The 21157-nt window shown below is 45.4% G+C and overlaps 1 protein-coding gene across 1 annotated transcript; it reads left to right on the forward strand.

Moving 5' to 3' along the window:
* The first annotated feature begins 2786 nt into the window (after nucleotides 1-2786).
* Nucleotides 2787-19857, forward strand: LOC144369216 (small ribosomal subunit protein uS5m-like). The gene is given in 12 exon segments (XM_078028409.1): nucleotides 2787-2943; nucleotides 7028-7165; nucleotides 7778-7903; nucleotides 9936-10169; nucleotides 11757-11791; nucleotides 13584-13674; nucleotides 15946-15992; nucleotides 16239-16296; nucleotides 16575-16606; nucleotides 16609-16639; nucleotides 18341-18477; nucleotides 19481-19857. Coding segments are annotated over 9 exon segments (849 nt in total). The 5' UTR covers nucleotides 2787-2943; nucleotides 7028-7165; nucleotides 7778-7903; nucleotides 9936-9976; the 3' UTR covers nucleotides 19706-19857.
* The last annotated feature ends 1300 nt before the right edge of the window (nucleotides 19858-21157 follow it).

A 21157-nucleotide genomic window follows, 5' to 3' on the forward strand; every position in this document is an offset into this window, starting at 1 on the left:
TTCATGTAAGTAGAACCACATACATGGCTGGCTTATTTAGTGCAAGGTCATCAAGATTCATCCACATTGTAACATGTATCATCCTGAATTTCTTAGGGCTGAATTGTAACGTGTCCATCACCACACTTTATCTGCTCATCAGTTGAGGGACACTTGGGTTGTTTTCCATCTTTTGGCTATTATGCCTAATGTTGCTGTAAACATCAGCATGCCATGTTTTTACATTGTGTGTCTATTTTCTTTTCTCTTGAGTATGTGCCTGGGAATGGAGTTGCTGGATAAAATGGTAATTCCACACTTGAGGGATGGCCAGAATGTTTTCAAAGTACCTGAGGGTACAGTGAGGGTTTTGATTTTTCTTTAGCAACATTTCTTATTATCTGTTCTTTTGATTATAGCCATCCTAGTGAGTATGAAATGGTATTAATTTGAAATTTTGATTTGCATTTCCCTGATGGATAATGAATGTATTTTCATGTGCTTATTAGCCATTTTTACATGTTTTTTTGAGAAATGTCTGTTCAAGTGTTTTGGCTCTTTTAAAATTGGGTTTTCATTTTATTATTGAATTGTAAGGAGTTCTAAAGATGTCTAATCAGATGTATGATTTGCAGAATTTTATTCCATATGTTGTTTTTTAACTTTCTTAATAGTTTGTGGGTTTTTTGTTTTTTGGTTTTTTTTTTTTTTTTTTTGTACTGAGGGTTGAACCCAGGGGTGCCTAATCACTGAGACACATTTTCAACCCTTCTTTATATATATATTTTTAGAGACAGGGTCTCACTGAGTTGCTTAGGGGTTTTCTAAGGCTGGCTTTGAACTCAACAATCCTCCTGCCTCAGCCCCTAGAGCTGCTGGGAATATAGGCATGCACCACGAAGCCTGGCTTGATAGTGTTTTTTTGAGGCATACAAGGTTTTTGTTTATTTGTTTTTGTAGTGCTAGAGCCTGAACCCAGGCATGCTGGTTCTTCTACCGCTGAGCTGAGCTTTATCCCCATCCCCGAAACACAGGTTTTAAATTTTGGTGAAGTCTGGTTTATGGGTTTTTTCTTTTTTTTTCTTTTTATCACTTGTACTTTTGGAGTTATGTTTAAGAAACATTGCTAGACCCGAGGTCATGATAATTTACCTCTGTTTTTCTTCTAGGAGTTTTATAGTTGTAGCTCTTACCTTCAGGTCTTTAGTCCATTTTGAATTAAGTTGTACATAAGGTGTGAGGTAGGGCTCCAACTTCATTCTTCTTTTTTTTTTTTTTTTTTTTTAAAAAGAGAGAGAGAGAGAGAATTTTTTATATTTATTTTTTAGTTCTCGGCAGACACAACATCTTTGTTGGTATGTGGTGCTGAGGATCGAACCCGGGCCGCTCGCATGCCAGGCGAGCGCGCTAATGCCTGAGCCACATCCCCAGCCCCAAATAATTAAGTTGTATTCTTTTAAATATCTTTTTTATTGTTGTTGTTTATTTTTTTTTTTTTTTATGTGGTGATGGGGATTGAACTCAGGACCTCATGTGTGCTAGGCAGGCACTTTACCACTGAGCTATCTCCCCAGCCCCCCAACTTCATTCTTCTATGGGTTGACACCCTGTTATTCCAACACCATTTATTGAACACATTCCTTTTCCCCTATTGAATGGTCATGGTCCCTCTGCCAAAAACCAGTTGCCCACAAATGCTGTCTAAGTGTGTTCTGGAGAACCACACTGTATGAAGGGTTGCACAGGGAGGTATAGTCAGCCTGGTGCTGTGGGGGCTCCAGAGGGTGGAGGTTTCACAAGAGCTGCTGAGCATCCAGGATCTGGTGGATCCAGGATCTCATATACAAAAGTGTATGAGAGCGAATTCAAGACTAACTGTGTGTTTGGATGGCTATGGGGAGGGTGGGGCAGGGGCAGCAGGAGGCTGGTGTGGAAGCCTGGGGCCATGTGGCAGTCCTGTAGGCTGTGCCCAGAATTTGTAACTTGGCAGCAGGAAGCCAGGGAAGGACATGTCAGGGCTGTTAATTGATGAAGCCTCTTACTGTAGAAAGGTGGTAAATACAAGGGGAGAGGTGGGAGACCCATTAAAAAACCTTGAACCTGTGTCTGAGTGATGCTAAGGCCTGAACAAAGAAGTGGCAACAGGACCACAGCAGAGGTGTGGCCCACGGCAGAGGGATTTTTAAGGTGACTGCCAAGCATGAAGCCTGGTTGATGGGAGGGTGAAGAGAAGGTGCAGCATGATGGCAGCTACCTGGCCAGTGGTCACTAAGCCTGGAAATCACTCATCCACTTCTCTTAGTTCTTTAATTCTGTGGATGGTATTATTCTGTGAATGTTACTGTTTTATTTATTTTTGGGGTACTGGGCATTGCACCCTATTGTGCTTTACAGAGCCACATCCTCAACCCTTTATATCTCCAGACCTGAATTTGCACTTCCCCTGCCTTAGCCTCCTCGGTATCTGTGGTTGCGGGTTTGTGCCACAGTAGGTGGCTCACCTTATTATTTTAAATGTCCCTCTTCATGTAGGAATGTATCTTTAAAATTTATTTATTCTTGTTGGAGGCCTGTGGACATAGCTAAGTGGTAAAGCACTTGCCCAGCATATGTGAGGCTCTGGGTTCTATTGCCCACACCATAAAACAACTCCACTTTTTGCTGAGTGCAGAGGCCTTCATCTGTAATCCCAGCAACTTGGGAGCCTGAGACAGGAGAATTGCAAGTTGGAAACCAGTCTGGGCAACTTAGGGAGACCCTTTCTCAAAAAACGAAGAGGGGATGTGGCTCAGTGGTGAAGCACGTGCCTGCAGGCTCCGGGCCCTGGGTTCAACCCCAGCACTGGAACCAAAAAATATTTATTTACTTATTTTTAATTGACAGGTCATTTCTGGTGCTGGCAGCTTTCCCTGAACACCTTTCCAACAGCTTCTGTTTTGGCGCTGAAGACCACTCTCAGCAATGGTGAGATTCATTTGGGAAGTATCTGTTCTCATAAGATTTAATAAGAGTTTCTGTAGATTTGAAAATGTGAATGGACAAGGCATGTCCTTGATGATGGTATTGTACCGTCTTGAGTATTTTTCAAATTTTTTATGAGTGCAATTGTTGTAGTTCAAGGCTTTAAAAAATAATGGTTGCCATTTTTGAGTAGGTATTGTGCACTAGGCTTGAAACATATCACCTTGTTCAGCCCTCACACTGGCTTTCATGAGCTTATTCGCATTTTAGAGATGATAAGGTGAATCTCTGAGAAGCCAAGTGACTTGTTCAAGATCATGCAGCCAGGCCAGGCACAGTAGTGCACACTTGTAATCCCAGTGACTTCGGAGGCTGAGGCAGGAGGTTGCAAGTTCAAGGCCAGCTCTGTCTTAAAATAAAAATAAAAAGGACTAGGGATGGGGCTCAGTGGTTAAATACCCCTGAATTCAATGCCCAGTACCTTCCCCCAAAAAAGAATGAAAGAAATCACACAGCCAGTGAAGCAGGGCTGGTCCCAGAGCTTTCTGGCTGTTGTGATGCCCCCTCCTGTGGACACAGACTTCCTTGACATAGTGCAGGGCCTCTGTTCAGCTGCCTTCTGGGAAGTCCAGGCCAACCTTGCTGTGCAAGGAAGCCTGGCCCTTTCACCTTGAGCTTCTGGGACTCCTGAGTGCTGGGCTTCCCTGTGGGTCTCCTGCCTTTTCCTCTTGTAGACCCACCTGTGAGATGCCTTGGAGATCCTGGGAGAAGTCCAGCTGACAGGGCTTTCTCCCTAATGGCAGATTTCCTACGACCTGTCACACCCACTGTGAATCAACCAGTTTGATTTGTTGCTTGGTTGATTCACTCACTGATTTATAAACAGTTTATTTACCCCTTAACATGTGCCAGGCACTGCCCTGACCTGAGCCGGTGTAGGGCCTGATAGGGATAGCTGTCCTCACTGCAGGTTGCTGTGCTATTCATTAAAATATTAACTTTCAGGCTGGGGGTGCGGCTCAGAGGTTGAGCCTTGCCTAGGGTGCCCAAGGCCCGAAATTGAATCCCCAGCTCCACACCGGAAGTAAAAAAAAAAAAAAAAAAAAAAAAATTGAGTTTCCAAAAGGTCGTAAAAGGCTCAGAGCTTTCATTCCTAGTCCTTTTCTGCTCCTTCCCATCATCTAGGAACACTAATTCTTTCACCTTCCTCTGGTTATATTTCTAAATACACTCAGTCTTCTTTAAACAACATTGTTATGCTAATTGGAGATGTAACAGTCTATCCTTACCCTTACTTTCTTCCAGTATAGGTAGAAGCCGAGTTTGGACTGAATCTCTGGGCATTGTTTTTGTTATTAAATTATGTGCACATTCAGAGTGGAGCTAGGTAGTATTCTACTGTTACATTTTTTCCTGAAATTCATAATTGCCTGACTTTTAAGAAGTTGATTGCTTTCCTTATCACTCTATTTTTCTAAATGCTGCAACAAATTAGTCAGAAACATAGTAATAAATTTTCTAAAATCTCTCACCAACCAGTTTTCCTAGAAGAGACCCAAGTGAGAAGGAAGGAGTTCTTGGTGTAGAACGTGATGTGTGCTGAGGTAGAACCCTGGGGGCCTCTCCGTCCCCACCTGAGGGGTTGTGGCCTATCCCACTTTAGGCTGCAGGGTTGTTGCTTCCTGAGTCTGGGGTCTCATGACCTAAACTTAATAAGAACTCAAAGGATCAGAACAGAGTTGATAAGTGAGGTGGATTGTGATCTGTAAGTGAGCTTCAGAACGTGACTCAGCCTGAACTACTGAACTTTCTTCTTTAAAAAATCATAACACGGGGCTGGGGATGTGGCTCAAGCAGTAGCACACTCCCCTGGCATGGGTGCGGCCCGGGTTCAATCCTCAGCACCACATACAAACAAAGATGTTGTGTCTGCCGAAAACTAAAATGTAAATAAAATATTAAAAAAAAAATCGTGACACAATGTAAGCAAAACCGTTTATACAAGTGTGCATGAAAATTGACTGTTGTTTTGGTGGTACTGAGGATTGAACTGAGGGGCACCCTATCACTAAGCTACATAACCAGCCCTTTTGATATATTTTTTCTTTGTTTATTTTTTTGATGGTGCTGGGGATTGAATCCAGGGCCTTGTGCATGCAAGGCAAGCACTCTACCAACTGAGGTATATCCCAGACCTATGTTTTATTTTGAAACAGGTTCTTGCTAAGTTGCTAAGGCTGGCTTCGAACTTGCAATCCTTTGCCTCAGTCTCCTGAGTCACTGGGATTACAGCCATGTGCCATGCACCCAGAAAAAGTGACTATTTCTAATGTGTACAAAGCCCTGGGTTCAATCCCCAGTTCTTCCCTGCCTCCCATTAAAACAAACAAACAAAAAACAAGTGGCTATTTCTAAATTCTAAAGTTGATTTCTTTTTATTTTTGACAGTTGGTTTCTTTTAGGCTGGGTACATTATTAGCTATGAGTGATATTTCAGTCTTTCCAAAAAATCTGTTAATAATTTTTACACTTCTTGAACTACATTAAAGATTATAATGCTGAACAGAGCAAGATGAAATGTTTTAATATTAGATATGTGTTGAAGATGAAGGTGTTTACAAGAAAGGCTGTGTATAGCAGAATGAGATTTGTAATGATAAAGTTCTGGTTTGTTAAACAATGAAGACCCAGGGCTGGGGTTGTAGCTCAGTAGCAGAGTGCCTGCCTAGCATGTGAGGCACTAGGTTTGATCCTCAGCACCACATATAAATAAATAAAGATCCATCAACAACTTCAAAAAAAATGAAGACCCAATGTTTTCTGGCTACATTTTATTTGGTAGTTCATCAGGTGGGCTACAGGTCTAGAGGACATCTGTGTGCTAGGTGCGATCTCCCTCCCCACAGGTGAGCAAATCATCTGGAATCGAAATTAGTGTTGAAATCTCATCCAGTCATCCAGTTCCTTGTGGCATTGGCAAATGTATCTCATAGGCCTACATTTGAAACAAAATGGTCGTATTAAGTGCTGTCCAGTAATCAAAGATTATCCCTTTGTGTTTGGGTCTCTGTATTCAGTGGAACTATTTCGATGGCTTCCTACCACCCTTAGATGTCACTCTCCCTGTCCTTACCCGCTTTCTTTCTCTGGTCCTGTGAGTCATGGTTGATGCTGCTGATGAATCTGCAGTTACTGTCCTCTGCATGGCTTCACTCAGACTTGAAAACAGCTGTTGTCAGGTTTTTGTTTTGTGTTTATCAAGCCAATACCCTAAAGGCCACTTTCCCTCCAGGGCTGTTTGGATCCTGTCACTTCTCTAGTGAAGCACAGAGCTCAAGAATCTGTGCATGCACTGATCTTGCCAGCACTGTCCCACTCCTTCATCACCACCTGTTCCTGTCACCTCTGCCTTCTTCCTCACGTGAAACCGCCATCCCTGGGACTGGTCAGATGGCTTCCTCTCAGACATGGCTGTTCTAAAACCTTTTCTCAAGTAATAGATGCATGTGGTTAAAAAAAAAAAAAATCCCTCAAAATACAAAAATGCGGGTCTTTCACATCCAACCTTAAGTGCCCCTGTTTTCTTCCACAGAGGCAGCCGCTCCTCAGTCTCTTGCCTGATCTTCTGGAGCTGTCTACAGCATGCCTTCCCTGCTTCCTTGTGTTTTGAACATAAAGGGCAGGGTACCCTCTACACATTGAGTCTTGTTCTTCTGAAGAGTTTCACTTGAAGGTCTTTCCTCATCTGTCCACTGCCCAGCTGCATACAGCAGAGGGCGCCATTTGCCCAGAGCAGCCCAGGAGCTTGGGCTGGATAATGCAGGGCAGAAACCCTGGCTGTACAGAGCTTTCTTGAGACTGGGACATCCACTGTGGAAATGAACCATGACCTCTCTAGGAAGGGCATTTAGGTGGCTTTCATTCCTAAAAGTTTGGTTTTATTTTTTAAATAACAATTGTCCTCAAAATATGATTCTTAAAAGATTAGAATTTTTAGAGACTTATTTTCATCAAGTCACAGTTATTTGGTGCTGGCAGCTCCACAGCCAGGGAGCATCTAACTTGGTTTTGTTTCATCTCTCTGTAGGCCCTTTGTCACTGCAGGGAACCAGAGACAGCCGACACTTCACCAGCTTGAGTCATGCGCTACAGACACAGTGCTGTATCTCTCCTCCCACCAGCCGGTCAGGCCAGCAGTACAGACCCTACAGCTTCTTCACTAAATGTAGGTAGACTGGCACACACTTCCACTTCCTGCAACAGGAAAGTAGGGGTGCTTTCCTATCTTAATTTTTCTTCTGTCATAAACGAATTAACATTTTAGTGATTATTCAACTAAAAATGCAACTAGAATTATCTCATGTGCTACAGCTGTATTTGGAGAGCACTAGTTTATCTGAGCCCCTCATTTGGGGCACCCAAGGCCTAGAAGTATTGAATTGTGCCCCAGATACCCTGCTGATTTAGAGTCACACCAAGAAGGCCCTTACTGTTTTTAGCTGGGCCTTTGCTAGGACATATCATTTGGAGAAGTTCAAGAGACGTCACTACTGAGACCTGAGTTGTGATTGGCAGACATCAGGGAAGCAAGTCTACTTACTGGTCAGGGACTTACTGGGATTTAATGTTAGCCATCTTTTGTGGAAACAAAGTGGAATTGTCTCCTCTTGTGTTTTCCAAATGTAATCATGTTTTATGTTCACTGTATGATTTTATTTTATTTTCATTACCTCAGTGACATGGATGAAGCTGGGCTTTGTGGCCTTTCTTATTCTTAGGAGAGTGTAGATCTTTGCTTTACAACTACAGAGTTTTTCAAAACCCCGTTTCCTTACAGTGACAGCAGATGAGCTCTGGAAAGGTGCTTTAGCAGAGACTGGTGCTGGGGCAAGAAAAGGAAGAGGCAAAAGAAGCAAAAAAAAGAGAAGGAAGGATCTGAACAGGGGTCAGGTCATTGGTGAAGGTAAACGTGTTTGGTTGTTTTGACAGTTTTCAGATTTGGTCCTGAACTTGGGGTGGGAAACTGATGATCTTGGGAAGGGGAGAAATAGCAAGCAAGCTGGGTCTGAGGGAGGCCTGGGGGGGCCCAACGGCAAACTTTGTTCTAAAAAGAGTCTATGTGCTTTTAAAGTGTTTTCCCCCGATTTTATGGATATTTGGCAAACTGGAAACATTCTCATTAAGTGCATAAGAATCCATGGTTTAGAGTCCAACCAGGGGGCTTACCAGCTGCCCCAGAGTGTCACGTACTCTTCATGGGGCACAGCTGTGATAGGTCCTGTGCTGCACACAGCCCAGTGCAGGCAGGTGGAGCTCGCAGAGAGCTGGCAGGCTTCCCCTGCCCAGAGAAGACAGTGACCAAGAGCAGATCTGTAGTCACAGGGCCTGTTGCCGCTACTCAACTGGGCTGCTGTCACACAGAAACTGCCCTGCACAGCGCATGGTTGGACAGGCCCAGCTGTGTTCCGGTAAAACTTTATTTACAAATCAGCTGGTGGGCCGCACTTGGCCTTGGTCCTTCACGTGGTGATGTGATTGTTTATACTTGTGCTTTTGAAAGCAAAAATAGGATAGGTGAACTTGAATTGGCTTATTTTTACTGTTGTGCAGACTCATCACTTTTGATACTAACAACCTTTCAGAAATAAAGGAAGCACCTTGTGCTGCACTTCTAAGATTGCACATCTGCTTGGGTGCTTTTACTACTTGTATCTTGTTTTAGTTTTTAAGCATTTGTTATTTATTTTTAATAATGTTAATAATAATAATAATTATTATTATTATTATTTTTGAGACAGGTCTTGCCATCTGGTCTTGCCAGGCTGGTCTTGAACTTGCAGGTTAAAACCTCTCTCCTGTCTCAGCCTCCCACCTAGCTGGGACTGCTCACATGCACCACTGTGTCTGGCTATAATTTATGTTTTCAAATTATAAAAATCGTATGCATACCTTCTCAGTAAAAACGCGGAGTGTAGAGAAAACTAAAAGCCCCTGATGTCCTTCCTGCCGTCCACATTCCCATTGTCTCCCCTGAGGGGCCACTGGTCTCCTATTGGTATTTCCTTCAGTTGTTTTTGTGTGTGCTGGTGCGCGCTTTTGTATCAATTCCTTAAAGAAATAGATATCGTCTTTAAAAAGAAAAGAAAAGAAAAAGATAATTATACTATATGGTACATGCAATTGTATAATCTGCTTTTTTTTTTTTTTTTTTTTAACCCAATAAGAGGTCTCAGGGCTGGACATGGTGGCAAACCCCTTAACCCCAGCGACTGGAGAAGCTGAGGCAGGAGGATGACAAGTTTCAAGGCCCGCCTCAAGAATTTAGTGAGACCCTGTCTCAAAATAAATAAAAAGGGTTGGGGATGTGGCTCAGTGGTAGAACGCCACTGGGTTCAATTTCCAGAACCAAAAGTAATAATAATAACATGTCTTAGAAATCATTCCACATCAGAACCTGGAGAGCAACGTTTTTTTTTTTTTTTTTTTAAGAGAGAGAGAGAGAGAGAGAAATTAATATTTTATTTTTTAGTTTTTGGTGGACACAACATCTTTATTTGTATGTGGTGCTGAAGATTAAACCCCGCGCCGCGCGCATGCCAGGCAAGCGCACTACTGCTTGAGAGCCACATCCCCAGCCCGAGAGCAACGGCTTTTGATTTTGTGCAGGATATGGCGCCTGCTGGCTGTGCGTTCAGCCGTTCCTCTGTTGCCGACTCTGTTGCCGACCTGCATTACAGGTCGTGTTTCAGCAGACATCTTAGCGCTCACAGGCCTCACGAGTGTTTCTCTTGGTAAAAGTGAAAATGCGGTCACATGCCTGTAGGGTAGATGTGCATAAAACTGTGACAGTGCCAGGTCACCTGCCAAGTGATCGCATCAGCTCCAACTCCACAATACTGTGCTGGTGTCTGTGCACGCGTTCCCTGGCATCTTAGCAACATGAAGAGTGAGCACCTTTTAGAAGTTGTCACTTACCTATAATCTTTACCCTTCAGGACGCTCCGGCTTCTTGTGGCCGGGTCTGAATGCCCCTCTCATGAGAAATGGAGCCGTGCAGACCATTGCCCAGAGGAGCAAGGAGGAGCAGGAGCAGGTGGCGGCTGACATGCTCCAGCAAAGGGAAGAGTGGGACTGGAAGCGGAGGATGAAAGTGAAGCGGGAGCGAGGCTGGAGCGGGAACACATGGGGTGGCCTCAGTGTCGGTCCCCCGGACCCTGGTCCCAATGGAGGTAGTGGAGGCCTGGTTTGCTTGCCTTTGGTAGAGGACGTATCGTCCTACAGTGTTTCTGAAAATAATTTTATTGTTTACTTGTCTGTTTAGATTACCCTTTCTGAAAAAAGAATTTGACCTCTTTGACTAACTTTCCACATTGTTATCCCGGTTGCATTTGTGGGACACTAGAGGCCTGTAACCAGGAAGTGTTCCTCCAACAGGATGGAAAGCCCTGGGTCCCAGTGCCTTAGCAGGTGCCTTAGACATGGTGGTGTGCATTATAGATCTGTAGGGCACAGCGTTTCCCAAACACGTGGCCTCAGGCTTGGAGTGCTGTTTAACAGCAGAGTTGAGGGACCCCAGAGAGCTGTCACTAAGCCTTCGTAAAAGCAAACATGAAACAAAAACTGACGACACTTAGGCTGAATTAGAAAACAAAGCCTCCCCCTCCCCACAGAGGCAGATTCACCTGAAAATCTTGCTCTTGCCAGTGAGTGGGAGAAGAGGAAGCAAACAGGAGTTTGGCTCAAAGTAGAGGAACGGTTGGGCTGGAGAGGATGGGGCGAGCGTGCAGGAGGGTGGAGGTCTGGGAGGGAGAGGACCTGCCCACGAGCCAAGTCCCCAGTAACCAGATCCAGAGTTTAGACAGACAGGCTGCTGTTACCAGCAGGGGCAGGGTGCAGGTTTGGGTGAGCCTGTGCAATGGGGGTGGAAAGGCGGGGAGGTCACCTGGTATCTGGTAGCTTTGGTCAGGAGTCATCAAGCCAGATAGTGGCATTGGTGAACATGGCCACCAGAATATTTCTTGATGAGAAGGTGGCACTTGGCACTGGCTTCACTATCACCCAGTGGGTGGGACCCTGGCAGTGTCCAGGAAAGAAGATTGACTCTTGAGCTGACCGCTTTCAAAGCCGACTGCTGGGTACAGAAGCTTTTATTCTGCTCTCCTATTTTATTTTGTAATTGAGATTTTCTGTAATAAGTAAAAGCAAGAGAATTTGGGAGTGTTGGAAACAGCTGTGGTGGTGAGCGGAGGCTGAATTAAGAGAACTGAAAGCTGAGGAGCCGGGAGTTCCCGAGCGGGTCAGACCCGCAGTTGAGAGTGGTGAGCGTAGGCCAGGCTCTGATCTCTCCCGGCAGCAGCAGCAGGCCACTTGTGACCAGACAGCTGCGTGGGTTCTGGCCTGGAGAGGGCGGTAGAGACAAAAGTGTAGGGATTGAGGACGTTGGCGAGATCTATGAGGAGTGAGGGACTTTGGTGTCTTTGAGGGACTTTGGTGAGAGAGGCTGTGAAGAGCCCAGGAGACCAGATGGGAAAGCAGCGAGGAAGGCTCTGGAGGTGTCGGCGCTCCAGGAACCTGTGCCTCGGGAGCCGGCAGCAGGGAGCTGGAGAGAGGGAGGCTGCGGTCAGAGAGCCGTGGCTGAGCTCGTGAAGTCAGGCCAGGCAGTCCCTGTGGATGATGGGAACTGGGGCGCAGCCTGGAGAGTGGCACCAGAGAGCTCAGGTTCTTCCCATTAGAAGTCTGAGGGCACCTGGGAAAGGCTGTCCCACGTGAGCAGCGTGGATGCTCTTATCTGTGTGCTTTTTCTTCTCTCCTTGTAGAGACCTATGAGGACTTTGATACCAGGATACTCGAGGTAGGCCTGCCGAGCTCAACTCCCAGGGTCCTCTGGAGAGGTTGCCGGGGTCGGGTGGGCAGTAGGAGCTGAGCAGAGCTGTGGTGACAGTGATCTCTCGGACACAGACTCAAGTTCAGGGAGGAATTAACACAATTTGAAGTTCAGTTCCTTCATGTTGGTGGTCCCCACTGCTGCCTTGGTTTGTGGGGACTATGAAATTGAGGTTTGTGAGGGGCAAATTCAGGAGCACAATTTGGAGATTATGTTAAGTTCCTTCTTCCTGGAGCTAGAGTGTGCTCTGTGGTGGCCTCTTGTGGAGCTGTACACCAGTTGTATCTAGGACACAATCAGAGAACAGGTTGGGAGGAGCAGGGGCAGGGGCAGAAAGCCTCAGGTTATGGCCAGTGTGCAGTTTGACTAGGGCAGTGGTCTCTGGGCTGCTCACAGATCCTGTATCAGGTGTGCTTGAACCACCCTTCCAGGGTGGTTCTCTGATGGCCAGTGTTCCTTGGAGCTGGCACTGTGCATTTAATCAGTGTTTCATAATGTGGAACAGAGCCGGGCTCGGTGGTGCACAGCTGAAATCCCAGTAGTTTGGGAGGCTAAGGAGGGAGGATGGTGAGTTCCACAGCCTCAGCAAAAGCAAGGCCCTAAGCAACTCAGTGAGACCCTGTCTCTAAATAAAATACGAAAAAGGGATGGGGATGTGGCTCAGTGGTCAAGTGCCCTGAGTTCAATTCCCAGTACCTCCCCAAATTGTGGAATAATTTATATATCAAATTTGTGACAAAGCCTCTCTGAATATGTATATTATTTCTTCAATATCAGTTATATTATGGAATTTTTAAAATATGTTTACAAGTGTTTTATGTTGGTATCCCATTGTGTGTTATTCCCCCCACCCCAATTCTAGAGATTGAACCCAGGGCTTTGTGCATTGCTAGGCACGCACTCTGCCACCAAACCACATCCCCAGCCCTTTTAACTTTTTATTTTGAGAAGGGTCTCGCTAAGTTGCCCAGGCTGGCCTTGACTTTGCCTTCTTCCTGCTTCAGTCTCCTGAGTCACATGGATTACAGGCGTGTGCCCCTACACACACCCCAGTTCATAGCTTTTGAAAGTTAATCCCACTGAAAGAGTCTTTCATATGTAGGTTGTTTCCTATAAGATCATTCAAAAGTGTGGCCTCAGCCTCCCTTTTCCTTAAACTTCTTCCTAGGAAGGAAAGGGGACAACTGTCATTTAAGCAGTTTAGTTAATAGTTTCATAATTCCTGGCCTTTAAAATAGGCTGAAAAAATGGGAGATTTTCCTGAAGTTTATAATGAATAGGTGTTTCCAAATTCTGTATTCTTGTTTAAGCCTGATCCTTAACATAGCAGTCCAGTCCTGCGAAGTTTTTTCCTTACGTTGCATTTCATCATTTCTAAGATATTTTAGTACCTTTGATACTGGAATTTGTCTTATAATCAGTGTTAAACTATTTCAAAGTTTAATCCATAGTGTTTTCTTTCCTGTGTACATTTATTAAGATGGGGTACATTGAGTTGTGTAGTTGTAAATTCCTTTAAAGATTATCTTAGTTAACTCTCCTAATAACCCAATGAAATAGGAAGAGAAAGTCTTATTTCCATTGTGTTCCCGAAATGCTTCAGAGGGAGGGTTTGTTTGGGAAGTTTGCTTTTGTGCCTACAGACTGGAGGAGGTGCTGGGTCCTGCACCAAGCCTTGTGTGGCTGAGCCAGCAGGTCCTCGTCCTCTACCTCAGAGTTTTCTTCAGCTGTCCTATTGATGAAGCATTTTGTCTTTTAGGTCAGAAATGTTTTCAATATGACAGCCAAAGAGGGAAGGAAGAGATCAGTCCGTGTCCTGGTGGCTGTGGGGAATGGGCAGGGAGCTGCAGGTGAGTGGGGTGACGCTGAACACAAAGAGGCCTGGCTGCCCGGCTGGAAGCCAGGGCCCTGCTGCCAGTCTCACTTTTTCTACTAATAGAGCCGCCTAGAGGTCTGGGCTCACAAACCTGGTGGTAAACCACGAAGCTTCTCAGAGAAAGAAAGAAAAGCTCTTAAGGCCTACATCTGAGGACTGGGTATTTTAAAGGGCTTAAGACACTATTGTATGGTGCATAATAGTGAAAACTTAGAACAAGTTCAATCGGGCCTGGTTACAGGATAGCTGTCCAATATAATATTCTTTTTTTTAATATTTATTTTTAGTTATAGGTGGACACAAGATCTTTATTTTTTATGTGGTGCTAGGGATCAAACCCAGTGCCTCACGCATGCCAGGCGAGTGCTCTCCCTCTGAGCCACAACCACAGGCCTCCAAAGTAATATTCTATAGCCATTAAAGAATTGTGAAAAATTACTTACACAATAAGTAATTTTGGTTAAAAATTTGTCATGTAATCATGATTTTTTTTTAAAGTCATTTATATGCAAGGAAAAAAACTAGAAGACTGTACACTGACTGATAAGTGTTCACTTGGGTTAGCAGGTTTGTCAGTCATTTAAATTTTCTTCTTTAGACTTTTAAAGTTTCCCTACTGAACATCTTGTTTTTGAAATGTGTTCACATAGAACTGAAAAACTGTTTGTTGCTTCCTTTTGAAAATTTCAAAGCAAAAGCAAAAGACATGATAGTGCTTTGCTGTAAGAGACCATGGTTAGCAGTTAGTGTTGTCTCTTTTCAAAAATATCTTTTCTGAAATTTTGTGTCCATGTTACCTCCCTTTACCTTTTTATCAAAAGCTTAGCAGAGATCTTATTATAGCCATGAATTTGCACCTTGCTCTTCTTGCTTGGTTTTGCCCTGAGAGGTCTTCTGTTAGCATAAGCAGATTTCTGGTATTGGTTTCATAGTGTTCCAGTGTGTGCATAGACATGATTTTTGACCCAATCCCTATTGTTTCCAAATTTGTATCATTTATTACAAACAACAACAATAACATTGACCTTTTTGTACATGGAGCTTGTTGAACTTTTGGAAATATAGAAATAGGAGAAATGTCTTGAAATTGCTGCCGCACTGGGTGTAAATGTCAAGTATTGCCAGATCTCCTCCTCAAAGGTTGCATCAGTTTATGTCCCTCTGTACCACCCATCCTTGCCCTGAGTAGTATCAGACTTTACTGATTGTCAGTATGATCCCTGAAACGTCTCTCCCAGTTTACACCTGTACTTTCTAAGTTAGGAGAGTGCCGACGCCATTTTGCGTGTTCATTGGCCGTTGCGCTTTCCCTTTGGACATCTGTCAGTCCAGGTGCTTTGCCTATTGTTTTAATTGGGTGGTTTTCTTGTCTTTATTGATTGGGATTAGCTTCTTGTAAGTTAAGGACATGAGCCTTTTTTGTCTTATCATCTTTTGACTTAGTTTTGAATTTTTTTCCACATCGAAGCTTTAAAATCCACAGAAGTTTTAAACCTTAACATAGCAAATTTATCAGTCCTAGGTCACTTCTGGTTTGTGTTTTGCTTAGAAAGTCTCCTTTTGAAGATTATAAGTAAGTGCACTCATATTTCCCTCTAGGACTTCCATGGTTTACTTTGTTCTGTTTAAACTAGGAACTGGAATTGAAGCCCTTTTCATCCCAGGCCTCAGATGTCTTGCCTATTTTATTTTCCTGTGTGTAATTTTAAAACAAAGTACTTTTTTCAAATTAAATAATAAATGGTGGCAGCAAATAATGGAAGCATTTCTGCAACTTGTGATAGACCTCATTTCCTAGGGTAAAGCATTTACAAATTGGAAACTATTAGGTTTATTTTTCTGGTTAATTAAAATTGAAATTCTACTGAAATCATAGTTTTACTCTATAACAATGTATTTTTCCCCTATCCCTTCTTGTCATTTTAATCTCTTTGCACAAGTGCCCCAAAACATTTGCCTTTTATAAATATAGAGCATACTTAATTTTAAAAATTGAGTATATTTCATTTTATTAGAGATTTATAAAAGGTCATGTTATGTATCTCAATGTCAAGTCTGTCGAATGCCTCAGAACAGATGAGCACATCTCTGGCTTTCTTCATGGCTGGTTGTGCAGAGCAGGTGTTCTGTGGGCAGTTGAAAGAAGGGCGTGAAATGCTGTAGAGCCCAAACTGGGAGCTGGGGAGAGGCACAGGCTGGGTCAGAGTAGCTTTCCTTTTCATAAGTTTTGCTTTTTCTTTTGAAGGTTTTGCCATTGGGAAGGCCACTGAGCGGGTGGATGCTTTCAGGAAAGTACGTGCATGTTTTTCTTTGTTAACATTTAGTAGAAGATGAAAAGCTCTGTGTTCACATGGGGGCACTGCAGGCACACAGTCACGTATCACGAAGGAATCGTCAGTGTATGTGTGATAATGATATTGTAGCTAAGTCCTTATGTTTTAAGGTGCATAGGTGGAATTTTTTATAATAAAATACTTTATAAAATAGTTTTGAAACCCAGCGAGAGATTTAGGAGAATTTGTTCCTTCCTTTCTTCAGGCAAAGAACAAAGCCATCCACTATTTGCATTACATAGAGCGGTATGAAGACCATACAAGTGAGTGTGGGTCTTTTCTTGTAAGATTTGCAGAATGCCACTGTGTCCTGGTGTGTCTGTGACATGCCCAATGGGTGTCTTTGTGTTGCTCTGACTGCATTCTTACAAATGTGCAAAATGAGGAAACAGCCTGGCCTCGGGGGGTGGCAGGAGAATGAGTGGGGTCAGCGTCTGTGTGTCCTGTGGGCTGGCTTCTTAGGGCAGCACCCAGTGCTCTGTGGCTTTTGCAGACATTAAAGCCACATGCCTGACCCTCCTGTGTCTGCTTTACCCCCCAGTATTCCATGACATCTCCTTGAGATATAAGAGGACACACACATCAAGATGAAGAAATAGCCCAGAGGTAACTGGAAAGCTCTGACTCTCTGTTGAACATAAAGCAGAGAAAGCACCACAGTCCCACCCTCCCCCCTGGGGTTGTTCGCCTCTCCTTGAACTCATCCTGAGAGTGACAGATGGAAGTCCTGAATTAGGCTGAGGAAGGCCAGGCTCCTGGGGAAGAAGCCAAGGTCGGGCTGCACAGGCCCAGGCCTGTTCCTGGAGTGGCTGAGGCATGCAGAGCAGGTGGTGGTGGTCCGGTTGGATGAGTGGGCACGTGGTTCCTCCTGGAGCCTTCACCCAGCTGGACGGTGTGTTTTCCTGCCAGTCACGTGCTGTTCCTCTACAAGTGTCGTGGTGTTAGGCTTGTTATTTGGTGCTGGGGATTAAAGCAGAGCCCCACACCTGTGAAGCACGCGCTGTCACGGAGCTCCCCCAGCCCCTCACCATTGAGTACTGTTGAACTTCTATGATCTCTATTCATTGAGGCACTGGGTGAGCAGAAATGGCCTTTCTTGTCTTGTGGACAGGCCACAGGCAGTGTTGGTTATGGGGACAGTCACACCCAGTGCACTCTTGGTGCAGAATTCTTAAACATTTGGATTTGCATTTTGCTTGCAGTTCTGTAGTAAGAACCTGTTTCATTTGACTGTAGTTTTTTAAATCTCAGGAGTTCAGGTCAGGAGCTGGGCGCAGTGGTGCACACCTGTAATCCCAGTGACACTCAGAAGGCTGAGATAGGAGGATTGCAAGTTCCAGGCCAGCCTCAGCAACTTAGTGAGGCCCTAAGCAACTGAGCTACTGCCTTGTGCCTTCCTCAGTGCTGTCAAGAGGAGGAGGAGGGCCACCTTCATCAGGGTGGCCAGAGGTGGCCTCTGAGCAGGGGCAGTGTGAGTGAGATCCTGAAGGAAGAGGAGCAGAGGGGCAGGTCTGGGAGAACGTTCCAGGCTGGTGCGTGCCCCAGGTAGTGTGCCCTCCTGCACAGGCCATGTGAGGACAGTGCAGTAAGTGGGGTCGGGCACGGGGTGTGTGTGTGTGTGTGTGTGTGTGTGTGATAATGATATTGTGGGGGGAAGATCCTGCAGATGTCTTTGTTTAATTCAGAGAGCAATGGCCAGTGAGAGGTTGTGCCCCGGAGCCTTGATTTGCTGAGGATCAAACCCAGTGCCTCACACATGCCGGGCAAGCGCTCTGCTCTATAGCCCCAGCCCTGGCTTGTGTTTTTGATGCTCTTCTGGAGGAGGGATTGCCGGTGGCCAAGAGCAGGGCACGTGGCTAGAGGGGAGGAGACCACCCCAGCACTGAAGGCCATCAGGGAGGTGAGAAAGCACTCCAGGAGCCACCAATTCAGGAGACGCTGCCACTTAGGCCAGAAGGTGTTCCCAGGAGAGGGAAGTGGTGTCGCTGCCAGGGCAGCTGAGTGGTCTAGGAGGGTGAGGACAGGCGTCTCCCTTGATGGTAACCAGGCATGGACACGGGAGCTGGCCTGGGCAGAGGGCCAAGAGTTTTCAGGCACTAAAGTTTTAATGTAAGTAACATCGTGGTTTCCCCCCCCACTACGTTTAAGGTAGATATTCTGTTTAATTTTTGTACATACCATTGAATAAATGTCGTCCTAGAAGTCACACTAGCTGGGGGTGGTGAAGCCAAAATGTCATTCCCTAAACCCAGAGCCACACGAAAGACAGCATGCTGGCAGGTGCTCAGTCCATTTCCTGTCTCCTAGGATACGGCCTGCGCTGCCACAGGGCCATCATTACCATCTGCCGGCTCATTGGCATCAAGGACATGTATGCCGAGGTCTCTGGGTCCGTCAACATGCTCAACCTCACCCGGGGCCTCTTCCATGGGCTCTCCCGCCAGGTAACCTTCCCTGGGGTTTGAGCAGGTCTGGCTATGCTGCAGACCAAGGTGCTGAGGGTCTCCTAGGGGCTCCCACGGCCACCTGCTGCAGTGACCCCAGGGCTCTGCTGCCCAACCAGAGCTAATCTTGTTTCTCAACATCACCTCACCGAGTCGTTTTGAACCAAATCTCAGGTCCCATTTTATTTCATTCGTAAATATTTCAGTGTATTTCTAAAGGATCAGAATCAGAAACCTGAGAAGTGGTTTCTGATTCTGATCCTTTAGAGGATCTAAAGGATCCGTTTACTTCTATGGTAGAGCGCTTGCTAGGAACACTTAAGGCCCAGGTTTGATCCCCAGCACTGGGGAAAAAAAAATGTCATGGTACCCTTACCATTCCTAAATATCATGACTCAGTATTATCAAGTATCGAATCTGTTCATTCAAATCTATCCATTCGTCTGATTTAAAAACTTTTTTTTTTACACAGTTTTTGATTCAATCCCATTGATTTGATTCAATCCAGTTGAGAAGATGTCAGCACTTCTAAAGTTTCTCCTGTGTCTTTTAAGTCTCTCTTGGTCTGTCCCTCTCTCTTCCCCCCTTGCTGCTGTTATGTTGAAGAAGTCAGGTGTTTTGTCCCATAGTGTTTCCAGGGTTGAGCACCCGTGGAGTCCTTGATGTCCTTTCCCCCCTGGACCTCCTGTGATTTGGTTGTTAGATCTCAGGGCTCCACCAGGTTCAGGCTTGGTGCTTGGCCCGGCAAGCACGTGCTTAGGGAGTTTGGAAGGCGAGGCCTGGCGTACCCCAGTTTGGGGTGGGAAGGTGGGCTGAGGCATCCCCCTGTGACAGCCACTGTGGTTTAACCACCCAGAATCAGCTGGCACTGCTCTTTCCCCCAAGCTCTCTGGTGGGTTCTGCACTCCCACCCCCACCCCACCCCTGTGGTGGTGCCTCTCACTCCTATAGCCACAGGGACCCTCGGAGACCTAACTGCTGTTCTCACTTTGGTCTTGCCCAGGAAACCCACCAACAGCTGGCCGACAAGAAAGGTCTCCATGTGGTGGAATTCCGGGAGGAATGTGGCCCCCTGCCCATCCTGGTCGCCTCCCCCCGGGGGGCCTTGAGGAAGGATCCTGAGCCAGAAGAGGAGGTTCCCGACATCAGGCTGGACTGGGAAGAGGTGAAGGCTGCACAGGGAATGAAGCGCTCTATTTGGTCAGGTCTCAAGAGGGCCTCCACCTGACCTTCCTGCCACCTGGCTCCCCTACTGCAACACCGTGCCTGCTGCCCTAGGCGCCTGGGACTCCCCCGTCACATCTTGCTGTGTCACCTCTTTTTTCTTTTTTGAGGTAATTTCAACCTTCTTTATTTACAAATAAATAATTCTAGTTTTGATTTATTGATCACGTGATCTGTGCCAGGCAGTGTGACAGGGACATTATGTACTGACCTCAGTTCAAGACTACTTTAAATACTCCATGAAACCAGCAAAAGCAAATGGAGCAGGGAGACAGGAAAAGACCCACCCAGGGGTAATGTGCACAGGGACATGAAGGGCTGTGGTGGCTGTGCCCGACGCCCGCTCGGGCTGACCCATCCCTGGGAGGTGACCTCCTGCCCTGTCCCTCACAGCTGCACCCACCTCCAGCAGGGCCCAGGCTGCCCTGGTGGCAGGAAGTGCCTCATTGTTCCAACTTGAACATCAAGTGCCAGCAGCAGGAACCTCTTGTCACACGCTTGACACCTCTTGTGTGGTGTCTGGAGAAATGTCTCTTCACCTCTTTTTGCCCATTTGAAAAATTGAGTTATTTGTGTTTTTATCATTGAGTTGTAAAGATGCTTTAGTATTGTGGACACAGGCCCCTGTAAGGGGTGTGACCCACCATGTTCCTCCTCCGTGGGCAGATCATCATTTCCTGTTTCTTTGAATACTTTCTCTGCCCCCATCCTCCCCCAATCCTCTGCCTACCCAGGTAGGCCCTTGTCACAGTCCCCCAGTTTATTGCCTTTAAGACAATAGAGTAGTTAAAGCACAATTAATGCCAACATTTTTTTTACACATGTAGATGTGCAATGTATGATAACAACACAGAGACCAGGCAGGAGTCCTGGAAATATGCTGTCACCTGGTTCTCTCAAGGGGTCATTTGAAGGTGGACTGGTTAAGGTAAAGATGTGCACTTAAACCCTATTGTAAAGGAGTCACTAGCGTGACACAGAGCTGTAGCTATTAAGCCAGCAAAGAGAATGAGGTGCAATCTTAAAAATAACTCATTGTGCTGTTGCAGTGGCACACACCTGTAATCCTAGCTGCTCAGGAGGCTGTGCAGGAGTTTCCCAAGTTCAAGTGCAGCCTCAGCAACTTAGCAGGACCCTGTCTCAGAAAGGGCTGGGCAAACATACAATGCTCTTGATTTGTTGATTATACATATCCTTTGATTAAAGTCCAAACATAACGAGTCTTTAGAGACATTTTGTATCAGAAAAAAATAAACTTTTCTTTTGCAAGTTGCTAGATAATGTAGAAATTTGGTACAAAAAAAACAAAATGCAAAAAAATGTGTATGTATTTATAGTGAATAGGATTGCCTGAGGCGCGTAATACTTGTTTATTTAATGTGTGCCCTTGCAGACAATTTTACATGTTTGTATGACAGGACATACATGTATGTGTGAGTGTGTGTGTGTGTGTGTG

This window comes from Ictidomys tridecemlineatus, chromosome 12 (assembly GCF_052094955.1).
Source record: "Ictidomys tridecemlineatus isolate mIctTri1 chromosome 12, mIctTri1.hap1, whole genome shotgun sequence".
Lineage (NCBI taxonomy): Eukaryota > Metazoa > Chordata > Mammalia > Rodentia > Sciuridae > Ictidomys > Ictidomys tridecemlineatus.